The sequence below is a fragment of the Corvus kubaryi genome, unplaced genomic scaffold, assembly GCF_017639235.1.
Source record: "Corvus kubaryi isolate FWS band 111438036 unplaced genomic scaffold, C.kubaryi_AGA036_p1.0 133, whole genome shotgun sequence".
NCBI classification, from domain to species: Eukaryota; Metazoa; Chordata; class Aves; order Passeriformes; family Corvidae; genus Corvus; species Corvus kubaryi.
The window spans coordinates 28,171,721-28,184,411 of NW_024580667.1; the positions used below are offsets into that span (position 1 = coordinate 28,171,721).

Consider the following 12,691-nt stretch of genomic DNA (forward strand, 5'->3'; position numbering starts at 1 on the left):
CTTCAGCAGTGAAGCCAGTTGGATGAGAGGCACAGACTGACTACTGTAACATGGAGTTGCTTGGAGCCCTGGGCTCATTTTCAGCCCATTCCAGCATCAGCTTTCCTCAGAATGCAAGGTTGGAGGGGGCCCCTGGCTGCCACCATCCTGTCTCAGGCCGCTGCCTGCCAAATGGAAGACAAGCCCAGTGAGAAGTTCACAAAACACAATTACTTAGTTAACTGAACTATGCTCACTCCTGACGGTAATGCCTTAGGTTTTAACTTCTATATTTTTCAAATCCTGTACTGCCTAGTGCGTAACTCTGAAGTTTCTTGTAGCCTGTTAATTTCTGCTCTCTCATGCTAGGCAGACATAACAAAGCCTCCCTGGGCCTGCTCTCCAAGGACACCAAGACTGTCCTAGGCCAAAAAGTATAAACCAAAGAGCCTCTAAAGGGGAGGGGTAAGCTGAGGGGAATTACATCATTAAACTGAAGCTTTAATTGGAGAATTAACCCTGCTATGCAAATGAACCAAACCTGTAAAAGTGTGACGAACTCATGACCTGTCATCCACCTTGGGGTCCATCTTGGCAACAGCCTCTGGCTCCCCAGGGGTACTTCTGAAGGCCTTTCAAATACATACCTGCTACTTTTATTCCCTTACTCCTGTCTAGTCTCTGTGTCTCGGAGGCCTCTTAAGGCATCAACGGCTGTTCCTGAAATCTTTTTAGCAAGAAGCAAAACCTTTCATCTTTTAAAAGGTGATGCTCTGTTTACGCAGCATTATGTACTAACATACCTCCAGAGCTAAACAAAACCGCTTCTTTACTCCTGATTAAATCTGAGAAAGTGCCACATTAAGATGATTCTTTTCAGTGCACTACTTCTTCTCTTGCACTATCATCATTTTTGAAGCATGTGATTGTATAAAACACAGATGGAAGCCTGATGGCCCCTTTGCACCAAGGCTGGAAACATCCTGGCAGTCTATTAGGGTGCAGAAGGAGATACTTGAAGAGGTATTTTTCACTTGTCAAATGAGGCAGTGCTGAGATGTCCAAAATATTTTCTCGTCAACATATTGAAGACACCCTGTGGAGAGAGCACCACCACACTGGCATCAGACTACTGCCTTGGAAGAGGAATCTTATGTCTCATTCAAGAGAAGTATTTCCATGACACATTAGTACACTTAAATCTCCAAGTTTCCTAGACCTAAACTTTGCTAGACATTGTGTAAGACATTCCAGGTATGCCTGGAGCCCAAAAAAAACCCCAAATCAAACCCAACTTAAAATGGCATTTTCCCTTTCAAACAACAGAATTCTGGCTGAAACTTCTGTAGGGCAGAAATGCAGCCTGCAGCTACAAGACTTCAATGTTAAATTCAAACCTTATCAACTGGTGCTGCTGAACAACTAGTGCACTTATACCAGCACTAAGGAGATCAGGTTTCAATACAGTGGTGTTTGGCGGGAGGCAGTATATATTTACATAAGAAATCAGTCAAACATGAAGTACTTATATCTTACCTGAAAATGATTCCTTGAAAAACAACTTATGCTTTTGAAGGCCAATGCAATTATGTATTATTTTAATCTTAATGCTAAAGGAAAACAGAAAGAGCATATTTACAACGTCAACAGCTGAGTTAGAGAACTTTGTATTGCTATCCAGTTATGCTGTCTGCACAGCTTTCAGACCTATATGAAAAACCCCAACATGAATCACATACACCTGTCAGCTGGGCATAACCACAAACCACAGCTAAATCAGCATAAGAAGAGTTACAGGGATATAGCCTGACAGCATTAGACTGTGGAGACAGTACATACCACACAGCAGTATCATGATGTGTTCACGCTTGTAACAAAGCGCCTCAAGGCACTTGGCAAATCTTGGTCTTACCAGCTACAGTGAAAGTTGCTCCAAACTTGAAGAGCTCAGCAGGCACTGTTGTCAACCACCCTACACTGAGAGGTAGGGCATCTTGTGTCTTCTTCTTCAGGAACATACAAGAGGGCAGGTCCTAAGGGCCACCTCTGAGATCAAAGGCCAGAAGACAGACAGCACCTCTCCCTCCCCAGTAAGTTTCAGTCCCGTGTGTCCAGGCCACCTGGCATTGGCTTGAATTTCAGAGGGGAACATCGCTGGACCCCACATCACTACAGTTCACTTCCGGAGAGTTTTCCGTACCTGCAACCCTCAAATTATGCAGTACTACAACAATTTCTAATCAAACGATTTAATAACTAATTTATCAAAGTAAGAAAGTAACTTGTTTTCTTTTTCACTGAACCATGGTGAAAAAAGGTCATTGTTTTATTCAGCATCATAGTTACATAACAGTTGTCTGTTTCTATTACTAGAAAGAATTTATTAAAATAGTCCTGAAAGACATCTTTTCTTTTTCCAATGATTTCAAAACTAAGCCTTTTAATGCCAATTCCACACAGTCACGGGTTTGATCGGTAGTTATAGCAATTGTCAAGGCACAAGCTCAGCTCTGCACACCCGCTGCAGCTTGTATTGGAAAAGAGATATGCCAGTTACATCTGCAATTACAAATGCATAATCCCTTCATCATATATTGCAACAGGAGAAATTAACATTAAACACAGACTACGAAAGGTAAAGGATTTATTTCTGATATGATTTGTAGAGTTAAATTAAAAACCTACTGAATACTTTATGTAATAGATGAACATAACCTTAGTACTTACTTTCTAACAGTTTATTTAATGGCTGGAAGTGTACAACATGAAGTAGGCCTCACGTTTAATATTGTTCAATTTGCTTATTGTTAGATGAGATTAAAATACAGTAGCCATCCCTTTAGATTATGGTGCAACACTGATCATGTGCCTTGATAGGTAGGAAAAAATATTCATTAAATAAATGATGATGACATAACATGTAGGGAAGACTTTGGATTGTCTATTTAAAATGTCAACATAATAGGCAATTAAGAATAAAACTTCATTTTAAGTGCACTTCCACATGCTTTGTTTATAATATAGCAAAAACTTCCTATCTTTTTTTCCCAGACACTTCACTCCCTACTCTAAAGCTGTTCAGTTGAAAATGCACTTTCCCCAGTAAACTTCTTTTTTTAAAAAATTAACTAAAATTTCTACCCTTTCATATGCTAAGAAACGTTTCCTAATTAAAAACACAGTTTATTACAAGACATGTGAAGACAACATATAGTGAAATGAATTTTAATTGTTGTGCTGTGACTAAAGTAAAGTTCTCAAGGCTGCAATTTAACATTCCAAGTTCTCCCTTCCATCTTTATTGATTCTTAAGATTTTGCACAGAAACTCTTTGGGGGCTAGAACAGCAGTAATTGCATCACACTGTTTTTCAAGACTTCAAGTTTCAAAAGCAAACTCTTCAAAAAGTACAGTTTTTGATTTGATTAGATACAGGGACAAAAATATAGCACATACTTGAAGGTTACATGGTCTACAAATGATGGCAATATTTTCCTTGGGAGAGTACAGTTTGTTTTCTTGTAAATACTCAAAAAGGCTCAACTTCAAGCAGTAATAAACACAAGCAAAAGTGATTTAACCCTTAAAATAAATATTCAGGAAAACCTCTCTGTACATACAAGTGAAAGAATATGTAACACTTTCACGCTAAAAGAAAAAATAAAGATTTTGTTCATATAAGCAGCTGAAATCTGCTGTTCCAGCCCAATGTCCCCAGTAAAGAAGGGAGGCACAAACACAGGTGACTACTGTAGCTCACTATCTTATGGCCTTTTTGGACAGGGACATCATCACCATCATTTTTTAATCCCTTTTGTTATACTTATTACAGCATGCCAAATCCTTTGGCATATGTGATGGCCTTCAATAATCTTTCTTTAAGCTTTTCTTTGCTTGAGTACTCCGGAAGCAAAAGTACATTAAAGCATGTGTGAGATGTAGGTAACCTGTGGGACAAAAAAACAAACAAGAAAAGAATTCAGAGTTTGGAACATGCAAAAGAAATACATCTCTATTATACAAGTCCAAAAAGAATGAATTTGAAAAAAATATACTTTTCTTATAGATTCAACTTTCAGATTTAACTAGGTCAATAACTTAAAAGCAGGGAATTCACTTTCATTTATTAAAAAAACAAGCAAAATGAAATTTTTTTTTTTTTACCTCTCTGTATCTGGGCCATTTTTGGCTATGATCATCTTTAACTTTCCAAGTCCTCCCACAGGGGCTCTGTCTGTGCCTGTTGTAAACTGTAAGAACAGTCTTTTCTGTTCATCTGTAAATGAATGGACTATTTCCCAGAATTCCCTACCAAGAAAGAAATCAAAAAGTAAATAAACCATAAACTTTCTTTGATATAAATTTCAAAAGTAATTGAGCTTTGAAGGTGTAGTAATTCTAATCTGTCTTAACATCAAGCTTACAAGTTGCATTCATAAACCAAAACTCTCAGAATGTACTTACCAATAAATGAGATTCAGAAATAGAAATCAGAAATATTACCAAACACTGCAGTTTAACTGGCTTTAAAAATTAATTTGGCTGTGTTCTGCAGATATTTTATTATTCCTGTTTCCTAAGGAATTATACTGATTCAACAATACTTATACTATCTCCTCTTCTCTAATGACAATACTTGAGAAAAGTGAAATTACACAAGGTGTTTGCATCTCCAGTACTACAAAAATACTAAATCTAACAATATTAAATTCATTATGAAGAAAAAAGCAGATAAAGTGCTTTTTATCTTTACAAAATTAGAAAAAATTACCTAATAATAAGAGAGTCTCTTGTATAGCCACCATCATATTCTGTAGTTTCTTCTAGTGCTTGAAAATCTAAATTCTGTAAGAAGATGATATTTTTAAAGATGACCACTAATTGTATATTCAGGATCAAAAAAAAGCTCCACTCTCTAGTGTACATTCAGAATTCTTACCCTACTTCCACAAATAAGTAATTCAATTTCCTCTGGTCTAAATAAATATTTCAAAGGAGATTCATTGGTCACCATGTGGAATCCTCTCCGAAAGGCCTTGAACTGCTTTTCTACTGATTTATTGAGTATATAGTCAGCATACAGATTGACAAATTCCTGCAAGGAAATAAACCCCAAAAAAACTTAGTGCTGCAACACATGCCACTTGAAGTACCTCCCAAAAATACAAGACCCCAAAATCTAAATGATTCTGTAATTCTGTGCAGATCATCTGCGCTCAGCTTCTATTCAGCAACACAAAAGAGTAAGTCTCAAATACTGCTCAAACAGGCCCAACATCCCACCCAGAAGCTATGTGTACATGTATCGATGCTTTCTCTAAGAGAAACCTTTTCTGTTCGCAACCACACTGTGCTATGGCAATTTTAAAAGCCTTTTAAACTTTAAAATTATAAGTGAGACCAAACCTTTATAGGGTTCTACATAATTCTACATACAGTATATGTAAGAACTACAGATTCTGTTTAAAAAGCTCAGTGTGCAACATGTACCTTTCTGTTTTCATTTGTAATAGGAATTTTATCACCGTTTTCCTTTAAATCATGCATCATTGGATTGCCAAAGAGATCCGTGTGAGATATTTGAAACGTTATCATCATATCATCTTCCACACTTCCTTCATACTCTAGTAAGTCTCTCAAACTCTGATACAGAACCTAACAGAGTAAGAAATACATGTCTGTCACAAATAAGCTTTGATAAGATTTCACTAAGCAATACAAGAAGACATGAAACCAGCCGCCTCGAAAAACGGTTGTTATATTCTATGACACAAGTCACATAAAAATCTCCCATAGCAGTCCAAACAATTGTTTACTAAGCTCAGTATTTGTAAAGAGAAACAATAGAAGATATTAAGATAAAAAAGAAACATGGCAATCAGTGATAACTCCCTTAAAAGAGCCTTTTAGTACCCACCAATCTTCCAAAATGCAATGGTCAAACCTGCAGTTTAAAAGCCTTTGATAACCTCTTCTTTTAAGTCTTTTGAATCTGTCTTTACTTTAGGCAACCAGAATATGTTACACTAGTAAGGGGAACATTTTTAAGTTAAAAATCAGAGAAACCCCTGTATTTTATATCAGATAAAATTCAGACAGCAGGCTTTTATCTTCTACTTCTTATTTAAAACACAAACCAACTAGGAAGTAATCCTGAAGCAACACAGATGGGGCAGTCTTTAACATAAGACAACATTTATGAACCAAAAAAAAAAACAACAAACCAAAACAAACAACAAAAAAAAACAACCAACAACAAAAATACCCCACCGAACCTCAAGTTAGGTCAGAATTCACCAAGTAGAATCTGAAATTACCTGTAAGAGTTTGCTCTATTCCAAGGAGCAACCAGCCTTCCTCCCTGCTATGCCTTAAGAAAAGCCCAAGAATCTCTTAGAAACCACAGACTGTGCAGAAAAGGAACTATTATTTGGCTGTGATAGAGGTGTAGGGGCTAAAGAATACAAAGCGAAGGTGAAAGCGACAACTGTGTGCAACTGTATTTTTATAGTGAAGTAGAAGAAAGACATTTCCCCTCAATGTTTTAACTGAAACATGAAAGTTTACATGTAAGCCTCAACCTCTCACTATCTGTGTGGCTTTGATTTTTCCACAGGATCTTTAAAAAGGACCTTGTACTGAAAATCACTGGACTTGAAACCATGGGTGGTGAGGGCTGGTGAACATCCTATTCTCCATGCTCTACAGCATTAGAAAAAGCATTGGGAGGCTTGACTACTGTGAATTTCATTTTGGGTTTGAGAAGCTCTGAAGTGTTAAAATCATATGAAAACACAAAGAGTTAAAAAAAGGATTATTTTAAAAGGAATCAGTGTAGGTGTTAGAGGAGAAACATAAAAGCAGGGGAGAAAAATTAGGAAATGCCCTGACTGCCCTGTTCCATAGAAATGCATCCACTTTTTTTTTGGTCATAAAGAGTTCTGAATATGTAATAAAAGTTAGAGGAAACTTGGGGCACTATTTCTCAAAATCATTATACAGAGAAACTGGTTGAATCTGGCATGCTGTTGTATGTAGCCATGCAAAGCAGACCAGATAACATTTTTTGATTACATATGACTCATTTTCAAAAGTGAAAGGCCAGTTCTTTTTAGACAGTATTATTTTACTAATCTTTTTTGAAAAGATGAGGATTTTGTATAACTGCTTATAAAAAGGAAGTGTTCCAGTGTTTGAAACAAAATGAAGCTTGCTAATAACTCCTCTAGCAACATGAGGGGAAGCCACTGGTGATCTTTGATTGCAGGTGGAGCAGGGCCAAGACATCCTGCACACACACTTGTGTGCTCTATCTAATAAAGCACATGGACAGCTCACTGCTTGTGTAGAGCCACTGGCTGGGAATGAGTGTGGGAAGATGGACATTGATCACTGCTCTGATACGGGATATTCATTAACTGTAGGGATATTAATACATTGCCTCATCTGTCTTTTGCTTTAGACAAAAACCAGTAAGAGCATCACACCTTTGCATGTTTACTCTTTCACTTTTTTTTGATAGAAACTCCACAAATAGCTATAAACAGCCTAATTTTAGAAGTCTCTTTGGGAAGATACATACTTGTTTATGTTTAATAATGCTTAGTAATATTTAGCAATTTATGCAGTAAAAAAATAAAACAAAGCTTTATTGATACTGAGCCCTATTCATTGACACTACAATTCTGCCTCCTCCAAACCAAATGTAGAAAGAGATTTTACTGCCTATGAATTTATTTTAACAAATACAGACTCTTCACTCAGGTCACTGGTTATTTCACTTTCAGTTCTGACAGTGATCTTGTGTTTAACTGAAATATAGATTACATTATTGCATGGAAAATGCACTATTAAAGAACATAAGGAACTTACAGGATGAGAGTCTGCCAGATCACGGAAAGTTCCTTTTTTGCCCATTAGCTTCCTGTAGACAACCATGGGGAAATGTACATCCAGTATACAGTTGTTGTAAATAGCCAGTCCCAGTACTATGCCAATCAGGGTAAACTGACCCTCAGTTTCAAAAGAGGACGGATTAAACCAAAACAGTTTTGTAGACTCATCGTATGTGAACATCCCTGTTGAAAAAAAACCCCAAAAAGTTGAACGATTATGGTAACAATTCAATAAAAAGGGCACATAAAAGATACCATTATAAACCCATTTGCACTAGCCTTTAAGACATGTTTAACTTAACATTATACTGAATTGAATGGCAAAGAGAAACTACTTACCTTAGGGTGACTGGAGCTGCTCAGAACACTGTTACTCACATCACCACTAAAAGTGTGCAAGAGAACTGTTATACAATATCCTGCAACACTCACTGAAGCTGCATGTACGCAAGCTTTCATCCCCTCCACTACTGAGGAACCAGCAGCACATCTCCAACAGCGACTGTGACTTTGATAAATACAACAGTGCAAGAAAAGAACACGGTCAAAAACATGTGGATGAAACAATCCTGAAGGACTCTAATTACTAAAAAGTGACAGCCTTTCTTCAAAGGCCAGTCTCAGCAAAGGAACAGGACTAGATGCAGCCCTACTACTGAATTAGAAGCTATGATGATGGAGCAGGGATTAACCATCACACATGATTTTAGAGTTAGATGCCCAACGGATTTGTTTGCTTGTTTCAAGGACCATTGTTACGGCAGCTATTACACACATTTTAACTTGAGGGGAAAATGGATCACGGCTTCACAGAAAGGGTTGCAATTTTAACACCTTGTCACTGTCTAAAGGGAGTGGTTTTGCTTCTCTCACTCAGTTCACTATTTCAGGTGACCAATTTCCTGCTCAGTTCATGAGCTGAGCACTGAAGACTTCAACAAACAGCTGAACTGACACATGCCAGAAGCTGCATAGGGAGAAAAACGTGCAGACAAGAGACAGGCAGAGTTCCTTACCCTTTTGGCTGTAGCAAGACACAAGATAGCTCTTGTTTATGGAACTGGAGTTTGTGTACAGGCTATAAATTATTTAAATGAAACCTACAATAAAATCCATTGCTTACTTGACTAGATACTAAAGCAATATAAATGCAAACCCCATAGACTTAAGGTGAGAGAGACTACCCTGGACAGGTATGCTTGTACAGCTAAGTCTCATGATTTTCAGGCAGAGCCTAAGTAAAAATGCCCCAGGCTGTTTATTCTCAAAACACCAGAAGTCAGATCCATGTGGTCAAGAATATCAACTACATTTGCCATAAGGATTTATCTTGTCAGCTCTTACAAGATAGGCTTGTTTACAACCTGTGCAGATGTACAAACTGATTACAAAGCCACATGAACAAAAAATTACTCTGAAGACTGAAAATATAATCTACAATCAAGAGATAAAGACTCTTTTCTCATTTCATGTAAGGAAATGAACTACAAGCTCATTCAAAGACTCCAGCTACTCCCCAGAACGGATTATGTTCCTAAGTGACTAGAGCTGGGTCAGCCATTAGGGGAGCACAGAAATAATAGACTGACCCATCAGATAAGGCAACTGGAAATCAGAAATGGATGAGCAACTCAGATATATGTAAGACAAACATTATATAAAATCCTGTATTCCATTTTCTGAACTTTTCTGAAGTAACTTCTGGATTACTGGTACATAAAAGCAATGACTTGTACTAACTGGAATATCATGGAAAAGTTAAACTGTCAAAACAACTCCAGAAAATGTCTAATAATGAAGGATCAAGAGTTTACCCAGATCCACATCTGGAAACACTTTAAGGCGAAATACAGTATTTTACTCCCTTAACAAAATTAAGACTACAGTACATTAAAATAATAATGAAACACCAGAAGAAACTGGAACCTGCAAGAAGGGGAAAACAATTGCCCTTGAAGCTATATGAAGTTATCACTTCTTCCCCTTTACCATGGTGACTGCTGGTCATAAATCCATGATTTTTTCTGAGTTATTGCCTCATTTGAGTAAAACTTTAAGGTAGTTTAATATGGAAATACTCAAAAAGTTGAAGAAACTATAATAACAATATACATCTCTCCAAATAAACCTATTAAAGGACAGACATTTTAAATTCCATTTAAAGGATCGCCTTCCTTTTCTCAGGTAAAGAAAGCATTTATAAATCAACAAATGTCACACTTAGTATATCTGATGCATACATGAACTGCTATACCGCAATGCATATACATATATATATACACACATATATACACACACACACACACACTGAATGCAAGCTACATGTGCTGCTTTTACACACTTAAGCCAAAAGCCAATAAAAAGCTTTTTCCCCCCAGAGTTACTATGAATACAAAATGTGTACGTACTTTTTTTTACATTTTTAATACAGAAGTAAAATTTACAATATGCATGCACATCTAATCTATCTCCTATCTTTAAATGCAGGGAGTATATACACAGTGCTTGGATCTTCGCTTAAGCCGACTTTAGCATCACTAAATAAACAGTATTTCAATACACCCATATAACTTCTGTTTAGATAATCTCAAGTTGGAAATGTATTTATTTTGCATTGAAAATAAAGTTTCATCAGTCAAAGTACTAAGATTTCTTTATTTTGCCATACTTCAAAGTAAGCTAATTCAGATTCCTGATCTCTCCAAGTTCATAGCATTTTTCAGACTGAGTAAGACTTGTCTATGGTTCTGCACCAGTTGTTATAAGAACTGGTTTGCATATGGTAAAGGGCAAGTGCCAAGGTTCAGATTTTTGTTACTGATTCTGGGTATTTGATATTGATACTTCCTCTCTAACCTGGTCAAAGTAGATTTCTGTGTATTTTCATCAATTTTCTAAGATACAAAACTAAGAACAGCAGCTTTCTCTTTTAAAATAGTCTAGTGAAACCAAATTAACAGCCATGAGCTGTTAGGCTTCTTTCATCGAAGCCATTACAGGAAGTACAATGTAACATCATATTTCACATAAAATGTGAAATTAGTATAGGAACCTGGCAGCTCTAATTTCTATTCTAACACAAAGTATTCTTATAATTTTATAACATTTTCATCTTTTCAGTGTAGCAGACAAGCTGCACACTAAAAGAAGCATGTCCTTGCATAAATGATTGGTGCAGGGAGCAAGGAAAAAAAGAATATGATGGAAATATGACTGCTGAAACACAAACAAAATTATGGCTCTAATATATCAAATTACTCTAAATTCTTTAACTATAATCAAATTTGACATTGCTGTCACACTTTGGATCTGTAGAATGGAGACTATCAGACTTATTAAGCTGGAGGAAGTGGAGGAAATAACTCAAAAACTCACCATAGTCCTACTCTTGCATTATTGCAGAAGCTCTTCCTCTTTGGTTTGATTACTAATTCTAGAAGCTAATCACAAAGCAAAGTGAGGAGAAACGTGAGAGAACAAACAAAGGAACCCTGCAAAGAAACCCTGTACTACTGATTTGTATCCAAACAAACAATGACAGCTCTCACTAACTATACACAGTTACTCCTTCCATCATTCCTCCTTTAGGAGGATGACTGCTGATGACATGGGGAGCCTCAATGTGCTCAAATACTCTCCTCACCATCAATGAATCTGGAGAGCTTCAGAGAGAAGCAGCAGTGGACATAGAAAGCATAAACATGGAACAGTCCAGTTTGGAAGATTATCCAGGCCAACCAACCTTTTGTGAGAAAAATCTGTTACATCAGTAAATTATTAGAACACATACCGATATCCGGATTGAAGATTTCTTCCACAACCAACTGAAAAAATTCTTTGGAAACACCTCCTTCATCTACCCCTTGCTCTCCTTCAAATTCAACATACAATTGCTTCTTCAAGTCTGCAGGATTTTCCATGGCAATCATCTCTAGCTATTGAGTGAAGAGATAGAAATATTTAATTAGTAAATCTGTTTACTAGAATAGTTTAGTATCAAATAATGAAACCAAAAGTACCCACAAAAATAAAGAAGAAAGTGAGCACAAATCGCAACAGTAAAATCAGAGAAATCAATAGTAAGGCTAAATCACTCTAAGCATGTTTTAGAATCTGGGGATTAACACAGCAAGAAATTTACCACAGAACCGATCTGTTAGCCCATTAAAGCTCACAGGCTGTTAGCCTTCTCTATTTCTATTCTTCTAAGCACTTATTTAAAATAAGTTATCATTGTTTTGCACACAATTCACAGAAAAAGGAAGAAAAGATGTGTTACTGGGCTAATTAAATTCATCTGACAATGAAGAGTCTGCAATATGATCCACATGTTTGACAATAAACGGCTTTGTGAAGGGATTACACAGACATGTTTCCAGACTGGAAGACAGAAAATAAGCCTTTGATGAGTAGTTGCATCTCTCAAACAAAGAGCTGGAAAAAAACCCCTAAAACCAAAGAAGACAGTAGTATTACAGTCAAATCAACCCCCTCTCCTTGACCCTAAATGAGGAAGTCTCAAAAATTTCTTGCTCTTACTTCTTCAGTGCCTTTAAACAGACCTACTGCACTGCTGCTATGAAAGTGAAAATTCATTTAAGGCCAATAGAAAATCTGAAATTTTACAAGAAAGGGTTTCAAGTCTATCTAAAGGCCATTAGAGGTCACAGAATCACAAAACAGTTTGCGTTGGAAAGCACCTGGAAAGATCATCTTGTTCCAACCCTTTTGCCATGGGCTGGGACACATTCCAGTAAACCAGCTTGCTCAAAGCCCCATGGCCTCAAACAATTCCAGGGATAGGACATTCACAACTT

The 12,691-nt window shown here is 36.8% G+C and overlaps 1 protein-coding gene across 6 annotated transcripts in view; it reads right to left on the minus strand.

The window, feature by feature from the left end:
* Nucleotides 1-2,282: 2,282 nt before the first annotated feature.
* UBE3A (ubiquitin protein ligase E3A) overlaps nucleotides 2,283-12,691 on the minus strand; it is a 53,848-nt gene continuing 43,439 nt past the window's right edge. For all 6 annotated transcript variants that reach the window (XM_042041032.1, XM_042041050.1, XM_042041040.1 and 3 more), the window contains 7 exons: nucleotides 11,665-11,809; nucleotides 7,852-8,057; nucleotides 5,470-5,634; nucleotides 4,919-5,074; nucleotides 4,751-4,824; nucleotides 4,144-4,287; nucleotides 2,283-3,926 (listed from right to left, as the gene is read on the minus strand). In XM_042041032.1, the coding sequence (XP_041896966.1) occupies nucleotides 3,806-3,926; nucleotides 4,144-4,287; nucleotides 4,751-4,824; nucleotides 4,919-5,074; nucleotides 5,470-5,634; nucleotides 7,852-8,057; nucleotides 11,665-11,809 (1,011 nt within the window). In that variant the 3' untranslated portion in view covers nucleotides 2,283-3,805. The remainder of the gene's footprint in view (nucleotides 3,927-4,143; nucleotides 4,288-4,750; nucleotides 4,825-4,918; nucleotides 5,075-5,469; nucleotides 5,635-7,851; nucleotides 8,058-11,664; nucleotides 11,810-12,691) is intronic.